Source organism: Balaenoptera acutorostrata, chromosome 2 (genome assembly GCF_949987535.1).
Source record: "Balaenoptera acutorostrata chromosome 2, mBalAcu1.1, whole genome shotgun sequence".
Lineage (NCBI taxonomy): Eukaryota > Metazoa > Chordata > Mammalia > Artiodactyla > Balaenopteridae > Balaenoptera > Balaenoptera acutorostrata.
Genome location: NC_080065.1, coordinates 103,055,633 through 103,072,834, shown reverse-complemented (window position 1 = coordinate 103,072,834; position 17,202 = coordinate 103,055,633). Strand labels below are relative to the sequence as shown.

At 38.5% G+C, this 17,202-nt stretch overlaps 1 protein-coding gene across 1 annotated transcript in view; it reads left to right on the top strand.

Annotated features, from left to right (window-relative positions):
* Positions 1-17,202, top strand: part of LOC130707261 (peroxisomal multifunctional enzyme type 2-like) — a 62,015-nt gene that overhangs the window by 26,861 nt on the left and 17,952 nt on the right. The window contains exons 13-15 of the mRNA XM_057540918.1: positions 4,420-4,491; positions 7,374-7,477; positions 11,864-11,929. Coding sequence (XP_057396901.1) covers positions 4,420-4,491; positions 7,374-7,477; positions 11,864-11,929 — 242 coding nt within the window. The remainder of the gene's footprint in view (positions 1-4,419; positions 4,492-7,373; positions 7,478-11,863; positions 11,930-17,202) is intronic.

Here is a 17,202-nt window from a genome sequence, read left to right as displayed (position 1 = left end):
ATTTCCATTTTCTATCTTCCAGATCACTTATGTGTTCTTCTGTATCACCTAGTGTGCTGTTAATTCCTTTTAGTGTGTTTTTCTTTTCAGTTGTTGTATTCTTCAGTTCTGATTGGTTCTTTTTAGAATTTTCTAGCTCCTTGTTAAAACTCTCACTGTATTCAGCTATTCTTTTCCATAATTCAGTTAGCATTCTTATTACTAATGCTTTGAATTCTTTATCTGGTAAATTGTTTATTTCTATTTCATTAGTTGTTTTTTTCAGGAGTTTTCTCTTGCTCTTTCAGTGGAAACAGATTCCTCTGTCTTTTCATTTTGCTTATCTATTTCTTTATCTATTGAAATTTGGTGAAATAGTTACCTATGGTGGTCTTGAAGGGGTGTTCTTTCGTGGGCATGTCCCTATACAGTCTGCATGTGCCCAGTGGCATTGATGGGAGAGCTGGATTTGATGTGAGCACAACTTATGTCTTTTCTCAAGGTGTGCTGGCAGCTGTCATCTTGGTAGGGGGTGGAGCTGTAGATGGAGGGGTAGGGCCAAGCCAGATGTTAGGTAGAGCTTCCCCTCTGCTTAGTGGCTGTTACCCCACTATTTGGTGCGGGGGCAGGTCCCAAGTTGCTGGAGCAGAAGCCCTGAGGGTCGGGTCTGAGCTGGCTAAGTTTCCTTTAAGTGTGTGCTTCCTCCCCCTCCCAGCACTGGCACCCTTACTCCAGAGGGGAGCAGTGGTGGAGCAAGAGGGGCGGGTGTGGGTAATCAGTGACGGTCAGAGCATGGTTTTGTTTTGTTTGTTTGTTTGTTTTAACATCTTTATTGGAGTATAATTGCTTTACAATGGTGTGTTAGTTTCTGCTTTATAACAAAGTGAATCAGTTATACATATACATATGTTCCCATATCTCTTCCCTCTTGCATCTCCCTCCCTCCCACCCTCCCTATCCCACCTCTCTAGGTGGTCACAAAACACAGAGCTGATCTCCCTGTGCTATGCGGTTACTTCCCACTAGCTATGTATTTTACGTTTGGTAGTGTATATATGTCCATGCCACTCTCTCACTTTGTCACATCTTACCCTTCCCCCTCCCCATATCCTCAAGTCCATTCTCTAGTAGGTCTGTGTCTTGTTTTTTTTTTTTTTTTTTAATTGTATTTATTTATTTATTTATGGCTGTGCTGGGTCTTCATTTCTGTGCGAGGGCTTTCTCCAGTTGCGGCAAGTGGGGGCCACTCTTCATCGCGGTGCGCGGGCCTCTCACTATCGCGGCCTCTCCCGTTGCGGAGCACAGGCTCCAGACGCGCAGGCTCAGCAGTTGTGGCTCACGGGCCCAGCTGCTCCGCGGCATGTGGGATCTTCCCAGACCAGGGCTCGAACCCGTGTCCCCTGCATTGGCAGGCAGACTCTCAACCACTGCGCCACCAGGGAAGCCCCTAGGTCTGTGTCTTTATTCCCGTCTTGCCACTAGGTTCTTCATGACCCTTTTTTTTTTCCCCCTTAGATTCCATATATATGTGTTAGCATACAGTATTTGTTTTTCTCTTTCTGACTTACTTCACTCTGTATGACAGACTCTAACTCCATCCACCTCACTACAAATAACTCCATTTCGTTTCTTTTTATGGCTGAGTAATATTCCCGGAGCATGGGTTTCGTTTGGCATGGCCACCATCAGAGATCTGGGGCCCCTGTGCAGCCACCAGTAATTGCTGCCCCCTCGCTGCTCAGTTGCCATGTAGAGTTTGAACCTCCTCAGTGTCTCATGGCTGAGCCTTTTCCTCAATCATGGCAGCCCAGAGTGTGAAGCTGCGACATGAGGCACATGGTGCTGGCGTGTTCTCTCAGCTCAGGCTGGGGACCAGGGCAGTCGTAGGAAACCAGTCAGCTACCCAAGTGGTTTCAGTCCGCCCTCTCTGCCCTGCCTCAGGGGCACGTAAGTGTTCACGTGCTCCCGGAGTCCAGGCTTCCCACAGCCCTCCTGTTAATCCCACTGGCCCTCCAACCAGCCAAGGGGACTCGTGTTCCCCTTGTTGGACACCAGGGCTGGGGCGTCCAATGTGTGGCTTGAACTGCTCACTCCCCAGGGAAGGTCTCTTCCCGTGTAATCTCCTTTTTCCTCTGAGTCCCCTCTCAGGGACACAGGTCCTGACCTGATCGCTTTTCTTCCCTTTCTACCCAATTACCGGTGGGTCTTTCTTATAGTCTTGGTTGTACAGGTCTTTCTGTTAGTCTGCACTTAGTTTTCGGTGAGAATTGTTCTACATGTAGATATATTTTTGATGTGTTTGTTGGTGGGGAGGTGAGTTCCGTGTCCTCCTGCTCCACCGTCTCAGTTTGAGTCTTCAGTTTAGTGTTACAGCCTAAGTTTTCACACAGCCCTTTTTTTAATCTGAGGCAGTGTGCAGTGTGTGGTCAGGTGAAGAAGTTTGGCTTTTATTTTAAAGACAATAGATAACCACTGAAGGACTGAAAGGAGAGAATTATATGATCAAACATGGATTTTAGAAAGCATCAACTCTGGCTCATGTTTGTAATGCTTGGATTTTAAGGGAATGAGATAGAGAGAAGGAGATTTTCTAAGAGACTGTTGTAATAATCTAGGTTAGAGACCGTGGTTGATTGAATAGGATTGTGGGCATGGGGATGGATATAAGTGGAGAAATTATAGAGATACGTAGGGAGTGGGCTTGGTGTTTGATTGGATGTGGAGTTGATCACCTGAGGAGGTCACCAGCAATTTGACAATTATTTATTGATTACTTTCTAACTTCTAAACTTTCTGCTAGGGTTGTGAATAAATGGAGAATGGAAGCAAATCTGGACTCTGCCCTCACGGAGCATATAACCTAGCTGGTGGGGAGGGCAGCCAATAGTCAAAAAGCCACACAAATAAATGTACACTTGCAACTATATGTGATAAACATTACAGATGAAACATACGTGATACCATTAGAACTTAAAATAGAAGGATTTGGCATAATCAGGTTGGTAATCAGGTTGACTTTGGGAAAAAATAACTTCAGACATAATAGGAGAGCATGTTTTAAAGTTGGTCAGAGTGGACATGTAGGTACCTGGTTAGAAGTCTGTTGTGGTAGTTCAAATGAAATGATGGTAGCTTAGGCTAAGGTGGTGGTGGAGAGATGGAGAGAAGTGGGAGAAGCAGAGAGAGATTTAGGAGGTGAAAGTGACAGCAATCTAGTTATCCTTAGCGTTTCTTTTACCATCTTTCATACCAAGGCGGGTACCAAGTTCTTTGATTCTCTCCCTTCAATACATTTAGAATCCTATTTCTGTCCCCCTCACTTTGACCACCATCATCTCTCACTTTCTAAGTGTTCTCTCTGCCTCCATTCTTTTTTTTTTTTTTTAAAGAGATTAGAGTTTATTTATTTATTTATTTTTGGCTGTGTTGGGTCTTCGTTTCTGTGCAAGGGCTTTCTCTAGTTGCGGCAAGCGGGGGCCACTCTTCATTGCGGTGCACGGGCCTCTCACTATCGCGGCCTCCTGTTGCAGAGCACAGGCTCCAGACGTGCAGGCTCAGTAATTGTGGCTCACGGGCCCAGCTGCTCCGCGGCATGTGGGATCTTCCCAGACCAGGGCTCGAACCCGTGTCCCCTGCATTAGCAGGCAGATTCTCAACCACTGCGCCACCAGGGAAGCCCTCTGCCTCCATTCTTGCTCCCTTCAGGTCTGCTCATCTCACTGCAGCCAGAATATTATTTCCAAAATGCAAGTGTATTTGTCACTTCCCTGTTAAAAACCCCAGATGGCTGTTCATAGACATCAGGATGAAGTCAGAAACTTTTCATATAATCTAGCTTCTCCCAGTCTCTGCATACTCCAGTCTTGCCACATACTTAGACACTATTTTATGAGGCAGGGGTCATGCTGAAGTTTCTGGCTTGGCAGTTGGGTGGATAGTACCATTCATTCGTATAGGGAACAAAAGAGACAAACAGGTTGGAGAAAAAGATTATGAGTTCACTCCCAAATAATTGTTAATCCATCAAGACATTACCAGTTAAATAATGGAACAGTCCCTAAAAGAACAGAGTAGTTAGAAAGAAACACTGTCTAACTGAAGCCCATAGAGTAGAGATTTGAGAAGGAATGGGGTAGCTGGTGTTGGCTGTATGCTTAACAAGTGTTCATTGAATGATTGAAAATTGTTACTTTTTACAACCTAATGTATCAGAATTATTGATGTTTCAAATTTGGTGACTCAGGTATTCTGATTGCTTTTAATGTTTATGATTCAACATTATATTGAAAATTATTCTAAATCATGATTTTTTAGTTTTACTGAACTTACAGTGGAAGTTATGTTAATTTCTCTCATGTCTTCATATAACTTATGGTCTTTAAAACAGTCTCCTTATTTATTTATTATTTATTTATTTATTATTTTACTTTCCATTTTTAGGAAAATTAAAATGTGAAGCAATTGTTGCTGACGTCCTGGATAAAGGATCCGGTTTAATAATGTTTATGGATGGTAACTCATTTCTAGTTCTTATAATAATATTGTTAGATTCATAGGCTTTGTATGTAACATAATACTTTATCACAGAAGTTGATTAATAAGTTTCTATTTATCTTCCAATTGTGAGAAAGCAAGATTAGTGTTCTAAAAATTCATAAGCTTTTTTAGAAAATACGGGAGGAGGGGGTGGAGTAGGTTGGGGTAGAGGTCCAGAGAGTGGGACATTTCAGGAGATTTGTAACAACATAACCAAAGCACAGAGGTGAGAAATGTGGCTGGTATAGCAAACATAGAGGAGAATTATGCTTCCTAGAGTATGTTTTTTGGCAGGAATGAATACATAGACTGCCCTCAGTTGATAATTAGGCTATGTTGTAGATACTCTTTTCTGTGTTAGCTCTTTGGAACTTCAAACGTATTTGACCCCTGAATCATTCTTATAAATGGTAGTTAGGTTCTTAACCTTGCACATTCAAACCTATTGAACTTATAATGGGGTTTAAACACCATAACCACATTTTATTTGCAGTGGAAAAAAAGATGATAGTAGTTTAATGAATGTTGAAATACTAGTAACTAAACATAAGCCAAAGATACATTGCTTAGAATTTATTTGTTTTAAAGTTTAAGAACAATAGAAATAGATAAACATTATAAAAAATTTTGGAAATAGCAGTGGAAAGTTTTTGTCTGGTATTTGGAATATAGGCTTTATCATTTTTGTTCTAAATACATAGGAGGTTATACTGAATATGTTGTTTTGGAACTTGCCTTGTTTTTACTTAATAATATATTGAGAACATTTTTAATGCTCTTAAATATTTTTCTACTACATTGTTTTTGTTAACTCATAGTTTACAAAGTAAACTATGTATTTCATCATAGACACATAGAACATGTGTCTGTTCTCTCTCTTTCCCTCTTCCTCCTTACCCCTCTTCTTTCTTTTTTAAGGTTTTGGTATTTTCTTACCACTCCAAATATTGGCTAACATTTGGCTGGAACTCTCCTGGTTTTCTTTTAGTCTTCTCACCATTCTACCAAATGTCTACCACAAAAAAGTTTTGCAGTAACCTTAGCTTTAATTTTTACTATTCTTTCTTGATCTACTCCATTTATTTAGCTATAGCTTGGTAATGGGTAATAATGTATTAGAAGTTGTAGATAAAATATAAATGAAATTAGATATCCAATTTTCTGTGTAATAAGGATAAAAGTCTTATTTTAAATGCAAATCACCATGACTTCCCTTATTTTTGTTATAATTATATTTTTCCTTATTATACAATTCAAAATCATATTCTTAGTTTTATAGTGCTGGTGATTTAGGTGATGCTCAAACTGTCACCAGGAAAGTAGTCAGTAGAAAGAGGGACAGCTGTCTTTCATTCATTACTTGCTTACTTATTCACTAACTTGCTCAGTCACATCGTTTGTTCATTGATTTACTAATTAATTTAATACATATTTATTAGGTACCTTTTCTGTCCCAGTTACTATTCTAATTGCTGGGAATATGATGGTGAGCAAAAAAGCCATGATCCTGCCCTCCTGAAGCTTATATCTTCATTCTCACTTATTTCTTCTTTTACATTCCAGGCTCTATTGAGGACTTCAGAAGAATGTTTGAAAATTTGGGAGTGTGGTTATCTGTATTTTATTTTAATTTTTTAATTTTATTGAATTATTGAATTTTAGTGGATTTACAATGTTGTGTTAAATTCTGCTGTACAGCAGAGTGATTTAGTTATACATATATACATTCTTTTTCATATTCTTTTCCATTATGGCTTATCACAGGATATTGAATATAGTTCCCTGTGCAATACAGTAGGACCTTGTTGTTTATCCATCCTATATATAATAGTTTCCATCTGCTAATCCCAAACTCCCAATCCATCCCTCCACCACCTTCCCTTCCCCTAGGCAACCACAAGTCTGTTCTCTATATCTCTGAGTCTGTTTCTGTTTCGTAGATACATTCATTTGTGTCATATTTTAGATTCCACATATAAGTGATATCATATGGTATGTGTCTGTCTCTTTCTGACTTCTCTTGGTATGATAATCTCTAGGTGCATCCATGTTGCTGCAAATGGCATTATTTCAGTCTTTTTTATGGCTGAGTAATATTCCAGTGTGTGTGTGTTTGTGTATCACATCTTCTTTATCCATTCATCTGTTGATGGACTTTTAGGTTGTTTCCATGTCTTGGCTATTGTAAATAGTGTTGCTATGAACATAGGGGTGCATGCATCTTTTTGAATTATAGTTTTGTCTGGATATATGCCTAGGAGTGGGATTGCTGGATCATATGGCAATTCTATTTTTCGTTTTTTGAGGAACCTCCATACTGTTTTCCATAGTGGCTGCACCAATTTACATTCCTACCAACAGTGTAGGAGGGTTCCCTTTTCTCCACACCCTCTCCAGCATTTGTTATTTGTAGACTTTTTAATGATGGTCATTCTGACCAGTGTGAGGTGGTACCTCGTTGTAGTTTTGATTTGCATTTCTCTAATAATTAGCGATGATGAGCATCTTTTCATGTGTGTTAGTCTGCATTTTATAGTGGAATTGTTTGAAAGGTTTGAGAAGGAGAGAATTGAAATATGAAAGGCAGTTGGGGCACTTTAAGAAGAGGTGAGATGAACTGCTGTTTCATAGTCCAGAAAGGATTTGTCAAGATCCTCTTCTCTCTGCCTTCCAGAGACTGGTAGTGAATGATTAAAATGAGTGCTCTGTATCCCAAACTTGGGTGTCTTTAAATTGCAAAGCCTTTTAGTAATTGGATTTTGTTTCTGAAACTTTTAAAAGGATTGTTGATCACATATTGGGTAACTAGTTATGTCATTTGGTAATAACCTCTTTTTTTTTTTTCATTTGCTTTTCAGTCTACTCTTATTCTGGGGAGGAACTTATATGTTATAATCAGTTCTCCATCTTTGTTGTTGGCGCTGGAGGCTTTGGTGGAAAACGGACATCAGACAAAGCTAAGGTAGGCTATGACTTCATAAGTGAGATACGTGTGTCGTTAAGGATCCTTATCTGTATCTTGAACTTACCATATGTGTAATTTCATAGAGTAGGATTTCAGTAATCCACACTTCTTTGAATCAGAATGTGTTCCTTGGATTTGAAATGCTGTTTATATTTGTATATTTTAATATATAACATATGTTATATATAGAAAAGTCTGGCTGACGTAAGTGTAATGTAGCTGAGGTAACTATGGGAATATCTTTACTTTCTTATGCAAACTTTGCCTGCATCCAAAACTCTTTAGAAAAACCTAACACTTACAAGTGATCCTTGTATAAATGCAAATTATCATTCATTAAATGACTTGAGCATTTCTCTTGTATAAAACAATTCTAGTTACTCTTTAGTTCTCAAATTCTATCCAAAAACATATTTTTTTCCTAAAAATATTTTGTAAATTGGATTTTACATCAATTTAACCTAGCTTTTACCTCTGCCCTCAGTTCCCAGAATAGGGCTGCACTGTCTTCCTAGGAGGAGCAGCTCACTCATTTTTCCTATTACCCCCACCCCGGCTCCCCGGCCCCAGCTTGTGTTGCAGAAGCTCAATTCCAGGTAGGCTGAGAGTTACGGGGCTGTCTTCCTCCACCCTACCCCCACTTGTAGGGTGGAGACTGTGTTCCACCGTGGCAGGCTGAGAACACTAGGGCCCTGATAACTCTTGCCCAGGCTGCTCATAGCGTGGGGGTCCCCTGCTGCTAGAGGCAAGCTGAGAAGACCAGAAGCTCCGACCTCTGCCTAGGACTCTTCTTGTAAAGTGAGGATGTCACTTGGAGAGAAGTGGGCCACTATCCTTGCCCTCATGTCCGTGGCAGTGGTGCAGAGGTTTTGCCTGGGGGGCAAGGCAGGCTGTAATGATAGAGAGCTCTGAAGCCCTTCTCACGGAAACTGACTCATTTTGGTACCAAGTATTTGGAAGCTCAAAAGTAAGGATGGTTTCAAAAACAAGGTTACTTTAGTGATAATCAAGAGGAGGCTGGTAGCTCCATGGAAGCAGTAAACTAAACTAGTCCAACTAGAAGTTTGCCAGAGAGAACCATGGAAAGAGACAGCTAAGAAGAGTCGTCATGGGATCATAACAAACCTCAAAGACTGGCCTCAAAGACTACACCTCCAAAAGGCCTGACTTTAATTGGATCAGACTGTGGAACAATTTATGCCCCAGGGCACTGTTGAAAATAATAGAACAGTCATCTGGCAATTTGTGAAGCCGAACAGCTGGACAGACAGTTTAACAGAGAGATCAGGGAGAGACGGTCACAGAGCGCCCTGCTAGAACCACTGTCATCCCAGGCTGACTGTGCTCGCCAAAGGCTGTACCCTCTGAGGAGCAACATCAGAGTCTGCACACTGTGGGGGAAATATACTTAACTAAAATCGTCTAGCCAAATGAATCGTCTAAACAAATGAACAAGTTAACAATAACAACAAGCCCTGGAAGGGGAAAGGGGTCTCAGTATCCAGAGTTGCTGCAATATATTATGTAAAGTATCCAGTTATCAACAAAAAAATTACAAGATCTGAAAGAAATAAAAGAGTATGACCCATAGATAGGAAAAAACAAAACAAAACAGAACAGGCAACAGAGATTGCTTTTGAGACAACTTAATAGGAAAAGACTTCAAAGCATTTATTGTAAATATAGTCAAAGAACTAAAGGAAACCATGCTTAAAGAAGTAAAGTGTGTAAAGAAGTAAAGTAAAGTATGAGGACAATGTCTCATCAAATAGAGAAAAATTGGGGAATTCCCTGGTGGTCCAGTGGTTAGCATTCCGCACTTCCACTGCAGGGAGCATGGGTTCAGTCCCTGGTCGGGGAACTAAGATCCTGCAAGCTGCGTGGTGTGGCTCAAAAAAAAAAAAAAAAAAAAGAGAAAGAAATCAATAAATAGAAATTATATTAAAAAAGAACCAAATAGAAGTAGTTCTGGAACTGAAAGTACAATAACTGAAATGAAGAATTTACTAGAGGGTCTCAACAGTAGATTTGAAGTGGCTTCAACAGTAGATTTGAAGTGGCTTTTTGATTTTAATCAAAAAGCTTGAAAGTCCATTCATCTGTTGATGAATCAAAAATCTTGAAGATCAAAAATCAAAAAGCTTGAAGATCGATCAATCTATCTATGTCTGAAGAACAGAAAGAAAAAAGGTGAAGAAAAAGAATGAAGAGGCTTCAGAGAAATGTGAAATACCATTAAGTACACCAGCTTTTATGTAATGGGCATACCAGAGAGGAGAGAGAAAGAAGCAGAAAAAAATAATTGAAGGAACAATGGCATGGATGAAAAACGTTGATCTACACATCCAAGAAGCTCAACTGCTCCAATTAGGATATAAATGCAAAGAGGAAGATCTAGACAGACGTTTCTCCAAAGAAGACATACAGATGGCCAAAAAGCACATGAAAACATGCTCAACATCACTAATTATTAGAGAAATGCAAATCAAAACTATGAGTTATCACCTCACAGTGGTTAGAATGGCCATCATCAAAAAATCTACAAACAGTAAATGCTGGAGAGGGTGTGGAGAAAAGGGAACCCTTTTGCACTGTTGGTGGGAATGTAAATTGATACAGCCACTACGGAGAACAGTATGGAGGTTCCTTAAGAAATGAAAAATAGAGTTAGCATATGATCCAGCAATCCCACTACTGGGCATACATCTGGAGAAAACCACACACCCCAATGTTCATAGCAGCACTGTTCACAATAGCCAGGACATGGAGGCAACCTAAATGTCCATCAGCAGAGGAATGGGGGCTTCCCTGGTGGTGCAGTGGTTAAGAATCCGCCTGCCAATTCAGGGGACACAGGTTCAAGTCCCAGTCCGGGAAGATCCCACATGCCGTGGAGCAACTAAGCCCGTGCGGCACAACTACTGAGTCTGTGCTGTAGCACCCACGAGCCGCAACTACTGAGCCCGCGTGCTACAACTACTGAAGCCTGTGCGCCTAGAGCCTGTGCTCCGCAACAAGAAAAGACACCGCAAGGAGAAGCCTGCGCACTGCAATGAAGAGAGCCCCCGCTCACTGCAACTAGAGAAAGCCCGCACACAGCAACAAAGATCCAACACAGCCAAAAAAAATAAATAAATTTATTTTAAAAAAAAAGATTTATGCACTTAAAAAAAAAAAAAGGAATGGGTAAAGAAGAGTGGTACATATATACAATGGAATATTACTCAGCCATAAAGAAGAATGAAATAATGCCATTTGCAGGAACATGGATGGACCTAGAGACTGCCATACTGAGTGAAGTAAGTCAGATAAAGACAAATATCATATGATATCACTTATATGCAGAATCTGAAAAAAAAAATACAAATGAACTTCTTTACAAAACAGAAATAGAGTCACAGATGTAGAAAACAAACTTATAGTTACCAGGGGGGAAATGGTGGGGGAGTGATAATTTAGGAGATTGGGATTGACATATACATACTACTGTATATAAAATAGATAACTAATAAGGAGTTAACTGTATAGCACAGGGAACTCTACTCAATATTCTGTAAGGACCTATATGGGAAAAGAATCTAAAAAAGAGTGGAGATATAGATATAGATATATATATATGTATAACTGATTCACTTTGCTGTACACCTGAAATTAACACAACATTGTAAATCAACTATACTCCAATAAAAATTAAAAAGAAAATAAATGCAAAGAGATCTACACCCTTAGTAAAGTGCATTTAAAGATTAAATCAATATAGATGTGAATTGTTGGTCTAATTCTTACAGTTATTGTCATCTTTTGCATTGGGAAAAGAGTCTTTACCTTTTTCTCCTTTGTGGCCTAGAGAATGGATCTGGTTATATAATTCCTTTCGTTAAACAAGGTCATTTCAGGGAAATCATAATGTAGATGAAGCTAGCAGTTATGAAATTTTAAATGTCATTATGTGCTGAAAATAAAATATTAAAATAAACTTTTTATCCAGCTTGCAGATTTTGTTACAGTCAGCCCTCCATATCTGTGGGTTCTGTATCCACAGGTTTGGCATCTGCAGATTGAACCAACCGTGGATCAAAAATATTCAGAAAAAAAAAATTCCAGAAATTTCCCAAACTATTTACACAGCATTTCCATTGTATTAGGTATTATAAGTGTATGGGCGGATGTGCATAGATTATATGCAAATACTACACCGTTTTATATAAGGGATTTGAGCATCTGCAGATCATGGTATCCATGAAGGGGTCCTGGAACCAATCACCCTTGAAAACTGAGGGATGACTGTATATTGAAACATGGTTGTTAATCAAATATCAGTTTGGGTAAAGAGAATAACAATTATTTTGTTATAATTTAACGTGTAATGTTTTTTGATCTCAGGTAGCTGTAGCCATACCTAATAGACCTCCTGATGCTGTACTTACAGATACCACCTCACTTAATCAGGTAAGAATGTATTTTTGAAAAGTGATAAAGCCACCTGACTCCTGACACTTTTTGATTGATAACTCTGATACCCTGTAATTTTGTGAGTCCAAAAGTAGTGGCTGTGTTCTTCTACGTAATAAAAATAATGGCATATTTCTGTAGTTGAAATTCGTTTTTTCTGAATTTTTACTTAGCAGTTTTTTTCTCCACTAGGTATCAAAAGAAAATGTAAAATGGCTTTTCATTAGTCAATTGAAAAAGCATCATGCTTTGTTGGCAATGGATTGCTTGCCTTAAGGAGACTGCCTAGCTTAGTAGTGAAGAATTTCATTAAAGCCTTAGAGAGCAGGATAAAATAAAAGGTAAATTTCAGTTATCCTTTCTTCTATTGGAAAAGAAAACTGAGCTACATTGCTTCGAGAGAGATTATTTTATGCTAACTTTAGTGGACAGGTACAATAAAGCATCTGAGAAAGGAGTAGATGATTTAATCTCATTTGTTTGGCATAAATAATATGTTTTCTGATGGAGGAGTTAAAATGCCCTGTCAGTTAACAAATTCTGTAAGCATGCAAAGATTTATCTAAGAAGCAAAAGGTGACCATAAAGATGAGAAAAGCAACTTTGTTTTTGAGAGACCTGACGATTCTTCCCTACGATGGCCAGAATCCTAACCATGCAAATATAGAGCAGAATATGTAAAGCTCTGAAGTTATGCTGTGAATAAGCAGGTGATGACAGCACATTATTTGTAAAATTCACTTATTTTTTGATACTAATTTTGATATACTTGATATGAGAACTTCTGCAGGATTTATGTGTGCTGGCAAATAGGAATATAATTTCATGAGCCAGAAAGAATTAAGTTTGGAACATATTAATTGTATTTTTTTATACACTATATAATTGGGTGATAGAACAATACTTTCTACCTCAGATTAGTTTTTGCCTTTAATTGTTCTTCCCATCCCTATTTCTTATCAGTTTCTTAAGAGAGCACTCATATTTATGTTTAATTAAAGCTTCATAGTGAAATTCATTTTATTAGCACACTAAAGAACAGAAGACTTCATGGTTTCATGGTTCAGAAAACCCAGAAATGCTCCATTATTATTCTTGTGTTACTGAAATAATAAAATGTATCTGCTGTAGATAAGAAAAGCTGAATAGTTTCCATGGCTTGAATTTCTTTATACAGTAAGCAGAAAGATTTTCTTGTTTTCTTTTTTCAGATGAATAGAACTTTTTGTTAGCTTTTAGCAGACTTGAGTATTTTGCTGTGTGACAAAGGACAGTTTATAAGTTAACAAATCTTTTTTGTATAAATAATGGGCACCCATCATTTGACAGAGGTTCCTGACCATTTGTATCATATGGTCACTCGAGAATATGATAAAAACTACCGACTGTTTCTTCAAAAACATTTTGCATAAAACTTTGCATAAATTTCAGGGGATTTGTGGGCTGTTTTAAATTGGATCTGTGCTATAGGAGATACAAATCAAGTAGAAGTGTGATCTATTGACAAGGAACTGAAAGGACACTTAGATTTAAGGCGTAGATGTCTTCATTTCTAGGGCACCTATTCTAAGCAACGAATGATTAAATACAAGGCTTTGAATTATAGAGTAAGTGCTGTAGACATTCTGAGATGGGCTACTCATTAGAGAATGACATACAGAAGAGTTTGGTAGGAAAGATGGGACTTCTGAACTAAAATGGTGTATAGATCTTCTGTTTTGCCAGGGGTATAAGGCTTGCAGTATGGCCTGGAAGGGGATAAGAACTTAGTAATGATAGCAGAAAAGAGCATGATGTATGTACAAGGAGTAAGAATTAGAGCATTCACACCGGAGAGTGGTGGGAGATGATTGTGGACGAACAGACCTTTAAGGAGAAGTGGAAATGGAACAGATTATGTTGTTATAGCCTAAACTTTGTGCCAGGTATTTAAATTAAATAAGTAACTTTTCAATCAGTAGGGAAACTGGCAACCATAGCTCTACCAATATCACTTCTGGAATATTTTGTTTTTCATGTCTTTAGGAAAATTTCTTCATCTTCAAACTGGTATATAGTACAAGTATACTTCATGGTTTTTCATAATTAATAAAGAGAAAATTCTTCTCCAATAATCCAGAAAGACCAAAGAATAAATAGGTAACAGGTGTCAGGCTTTGTATTTGAGGAGAATGAAAACAAGTATCTTTAGTTTCCTTAGATACATATCTCCTACTACTTATTCTAACAATTAGGACCTTAGCTACCATCATTGTTAAATAAAGTTAATCTTTGGAATATTGGTTATACTATCCATTAAAGTATAATTCTTTATTATATTACCATGTGTATTGTAAGTACTTTTAAAATTTTGTTTTGAAACAGTGATTTATTATTTTGCATGACTCTGGGTCGCCTGGGTGGTCCTTGTGCTACAAACGGTGTTGGCTGTCACTCATGTGGCTGTTCTCAGACGGCGGCTGGGTGGGGCAGGAAAGTCCCGGATGGCTCTTTCACAAGTGCAGGGTCTTAGTGCTCCCTGTTGGCTGGCGTGCCTCTAATCTCCACCCGGCTTCTTCTCCGGGTGGTGTCTCATCTTCCAGGGCCTTTCTCTTTGGCCCTCAAGGGGATTTCTATTTCAATTTCTGGAGCTGTTTCCTGTGTAGCTTCCTCCTTTTCAGTACGTCTGCATTCCAGCTGCCCATTCTCCCAGAACTCTGATCTTTATCTCTTTAACTCTTTGAGACTGTTTTGCTATGTTTCGGTTTCCCTTTTTGCACTGCAGTCTAGAAAGTGCTGTCAGGCAGAGCGCTGTGGCCATTGTAGAGTCCATCTTGTTTGTTTCTTTTCTATCAAGAATCATAATCCTGTCCTGCCTACTGTCCAATGTCTAAGAACAGTATCTCCCTCGCCCACTTAAAAAAATTTTTTTTTCCTAATTGTTTACAGTGGAAGAGTAAGTTCATTCCACTTATTCCATCTAGGCTGAAAGTGGAAGTCCTATACCTTTTTATATGCCCATAGTGCCCAATTTTCTCATTTATTACTATTTGTTTTCTCAGTTTTTATTGCTGTGCTTTGTTTCCTACTTGTTTCTAACAATTAAAGAGCCTATTTTATTTTCTTGTTTCTCTTTCCCTTACAGTTCCCATTTTGGGGAATGCATTAATTTTACTTTTTCAGAACAATTTAACATTTATATATTATTCTTCCCCCTTCCCCACCTTTGTCTTAGTCTTAGATTTGCAATCGAATATATATCAATCCTTTTGCCAAAGGTTCTCCCATATCTCCTGGTTGGATAAAGCTCCTCCTGTGGTAGGTTCCCCAAGAAGGCCTCGTGTATAGTATTCCTTTGGTTCCTATGTTTTTATTTATTTATTAAATAAATTTATTTATTTATTTTTGGCTGCACTGGGTTGTCGTCGCTGCGCGCGGGCTTTCTCTAGTTGCAGCAATCGGGGGCTACTCTTCATTGTGGTGCGCGGGCTTCTCGTTGTGGTGGTTTCTCTTTGTTTCGGAGCACGGGCTCTAGGCGTGCGGGCTTCAGTAGTTGTGGCACATGGGCTCAGTAGTTGTGGCTCATGGGCTCTAGAGCACAGGCTCAGTAGTTGTGGCACATGGGCTTAGTTGCTCTGCGGCATGTGGGATCTTCCTGGACCAGGGCTTGAACCCATGTCCCCTTGCACTGGCAGGCGGATTCTTAACCACTGCGCCACCAGGGAAGTCCGGTTCCTATGTATTTAAAACTATTTTTCTATACCCTGGATACTCAAAGGACAGCTTGGCTGGATATGAAATCTTGAGTTTCTTAAAATGGTGTTCCATTGTTGCCTGGCTTTCTATATTGCTGTTTAGAAGTCTGATGCCAGTCATTATCTTCCTTTAAGTTACTTGATCTTTATCCTCGAGGGCTTTAGGATTTTTTTTTCCTTCATCTTTAAAAATCTCATAGTTTTACTAGGATAAGTCTCAGTGTTGCTCATTCCAGGTCCGTTTTCCCATGTACCTGGTGGGCCTTTTTAATATGTGTGTTCAGATCTTTTATTTTCAAAAAGTTTTCTAGGGTTATAATTTTAAATATTAGTTCTTATTCATTGTTTTATTTTTATTTCTTCAGGTACTCTTTATGTACATTGGATCTTTTTCTATCTTTCTTCCAACCATTTTCTGTCCTTTTGTAGTTCTTTATTAATCTCATTTCCATTCTCTTGGTTTTTTTCTTCTTTTTCTTCTATGCCCCTTATTAAAATTTTGTTTGAATATGTTCTCCTTTGGGAACATTATAATTTAGTCTTCAATTTCTGGTATGACTTTGATTTTTCTTTTATTTCTTTCCCAAGTTTAATCATCTCTTACTTCATTTCTTCATGTTTGTTGTCCATTTATATTTTTGGTTTTTGAATTTCAGATTCCAGATGTTTATTTCCTATCCCCAAATGCTTGAGTATTGTGTTATCGTTTTCTTCTGTTTGCTAGTTGTTTTGTTTGGGAAAATTGTATTTATTATAATGTTTTGGTTCTTATTTTCTTTTTTAGTCTTATTGTAGCTTTGTACAGGTGAAGATTACTTACCTATATGCATTTTGTAGGTAAAGTTAGTAGTTTGGGACAGTTTACAAGGTTCTTAAAGAAATTCAAGATTGTCATCTGTCAGTATAGCAAAGTGCCTTTTCTTTAATGGATGGCTTTTTGGAGTAAGGCATAGTGGGGAAGTGTTTTATTAAATTTTTTGTAGTTCTCTTTATCCTGCAGGATCATAAATTTCCCCTCTTGCTTCTCTTTCTTCACCATTCGTCTTCGAAGGAGACATCTTTGTTTTATCCTCTTCTTCCTCAGAAGTATTGCCTTTCTAGGACTGCCGTTTGGAGGCCCGTGCACTTTTAATTCTTTTCTCAGTAGTCAGTATTCTAATCTTCCAGGATTCTTCTCAGTATTTTTGTCCTCGAGGTAGACTGTCTGTGTCTCGAAGTGATTTTTCTTTGTTTCCTTTTTTCTCTTCCATGAGCTTCTGCTATACTCCCCCTCCCCACCCCTACCACTCTCTCTAGCAGTTTTGAGAGGGTGCTCACAAGACAGTGCTGCTGGATATAGGTGTTTTTTTTTCTACTTATAGGAATTTGAAGTGTGTGGTTTTTCTCTTCTAATTACACTGTAGGCCTGGGATCTGTGTAGTTTTACTTGTTTTTCTTGTCGATCTGTTTGCTTTTTTAGGGGATGTGAGGATTTGGGAAGAACTAATTCCTGACCTTTTTTATTTAGCATTTGGTTTAACTTAATGTACACTTTAA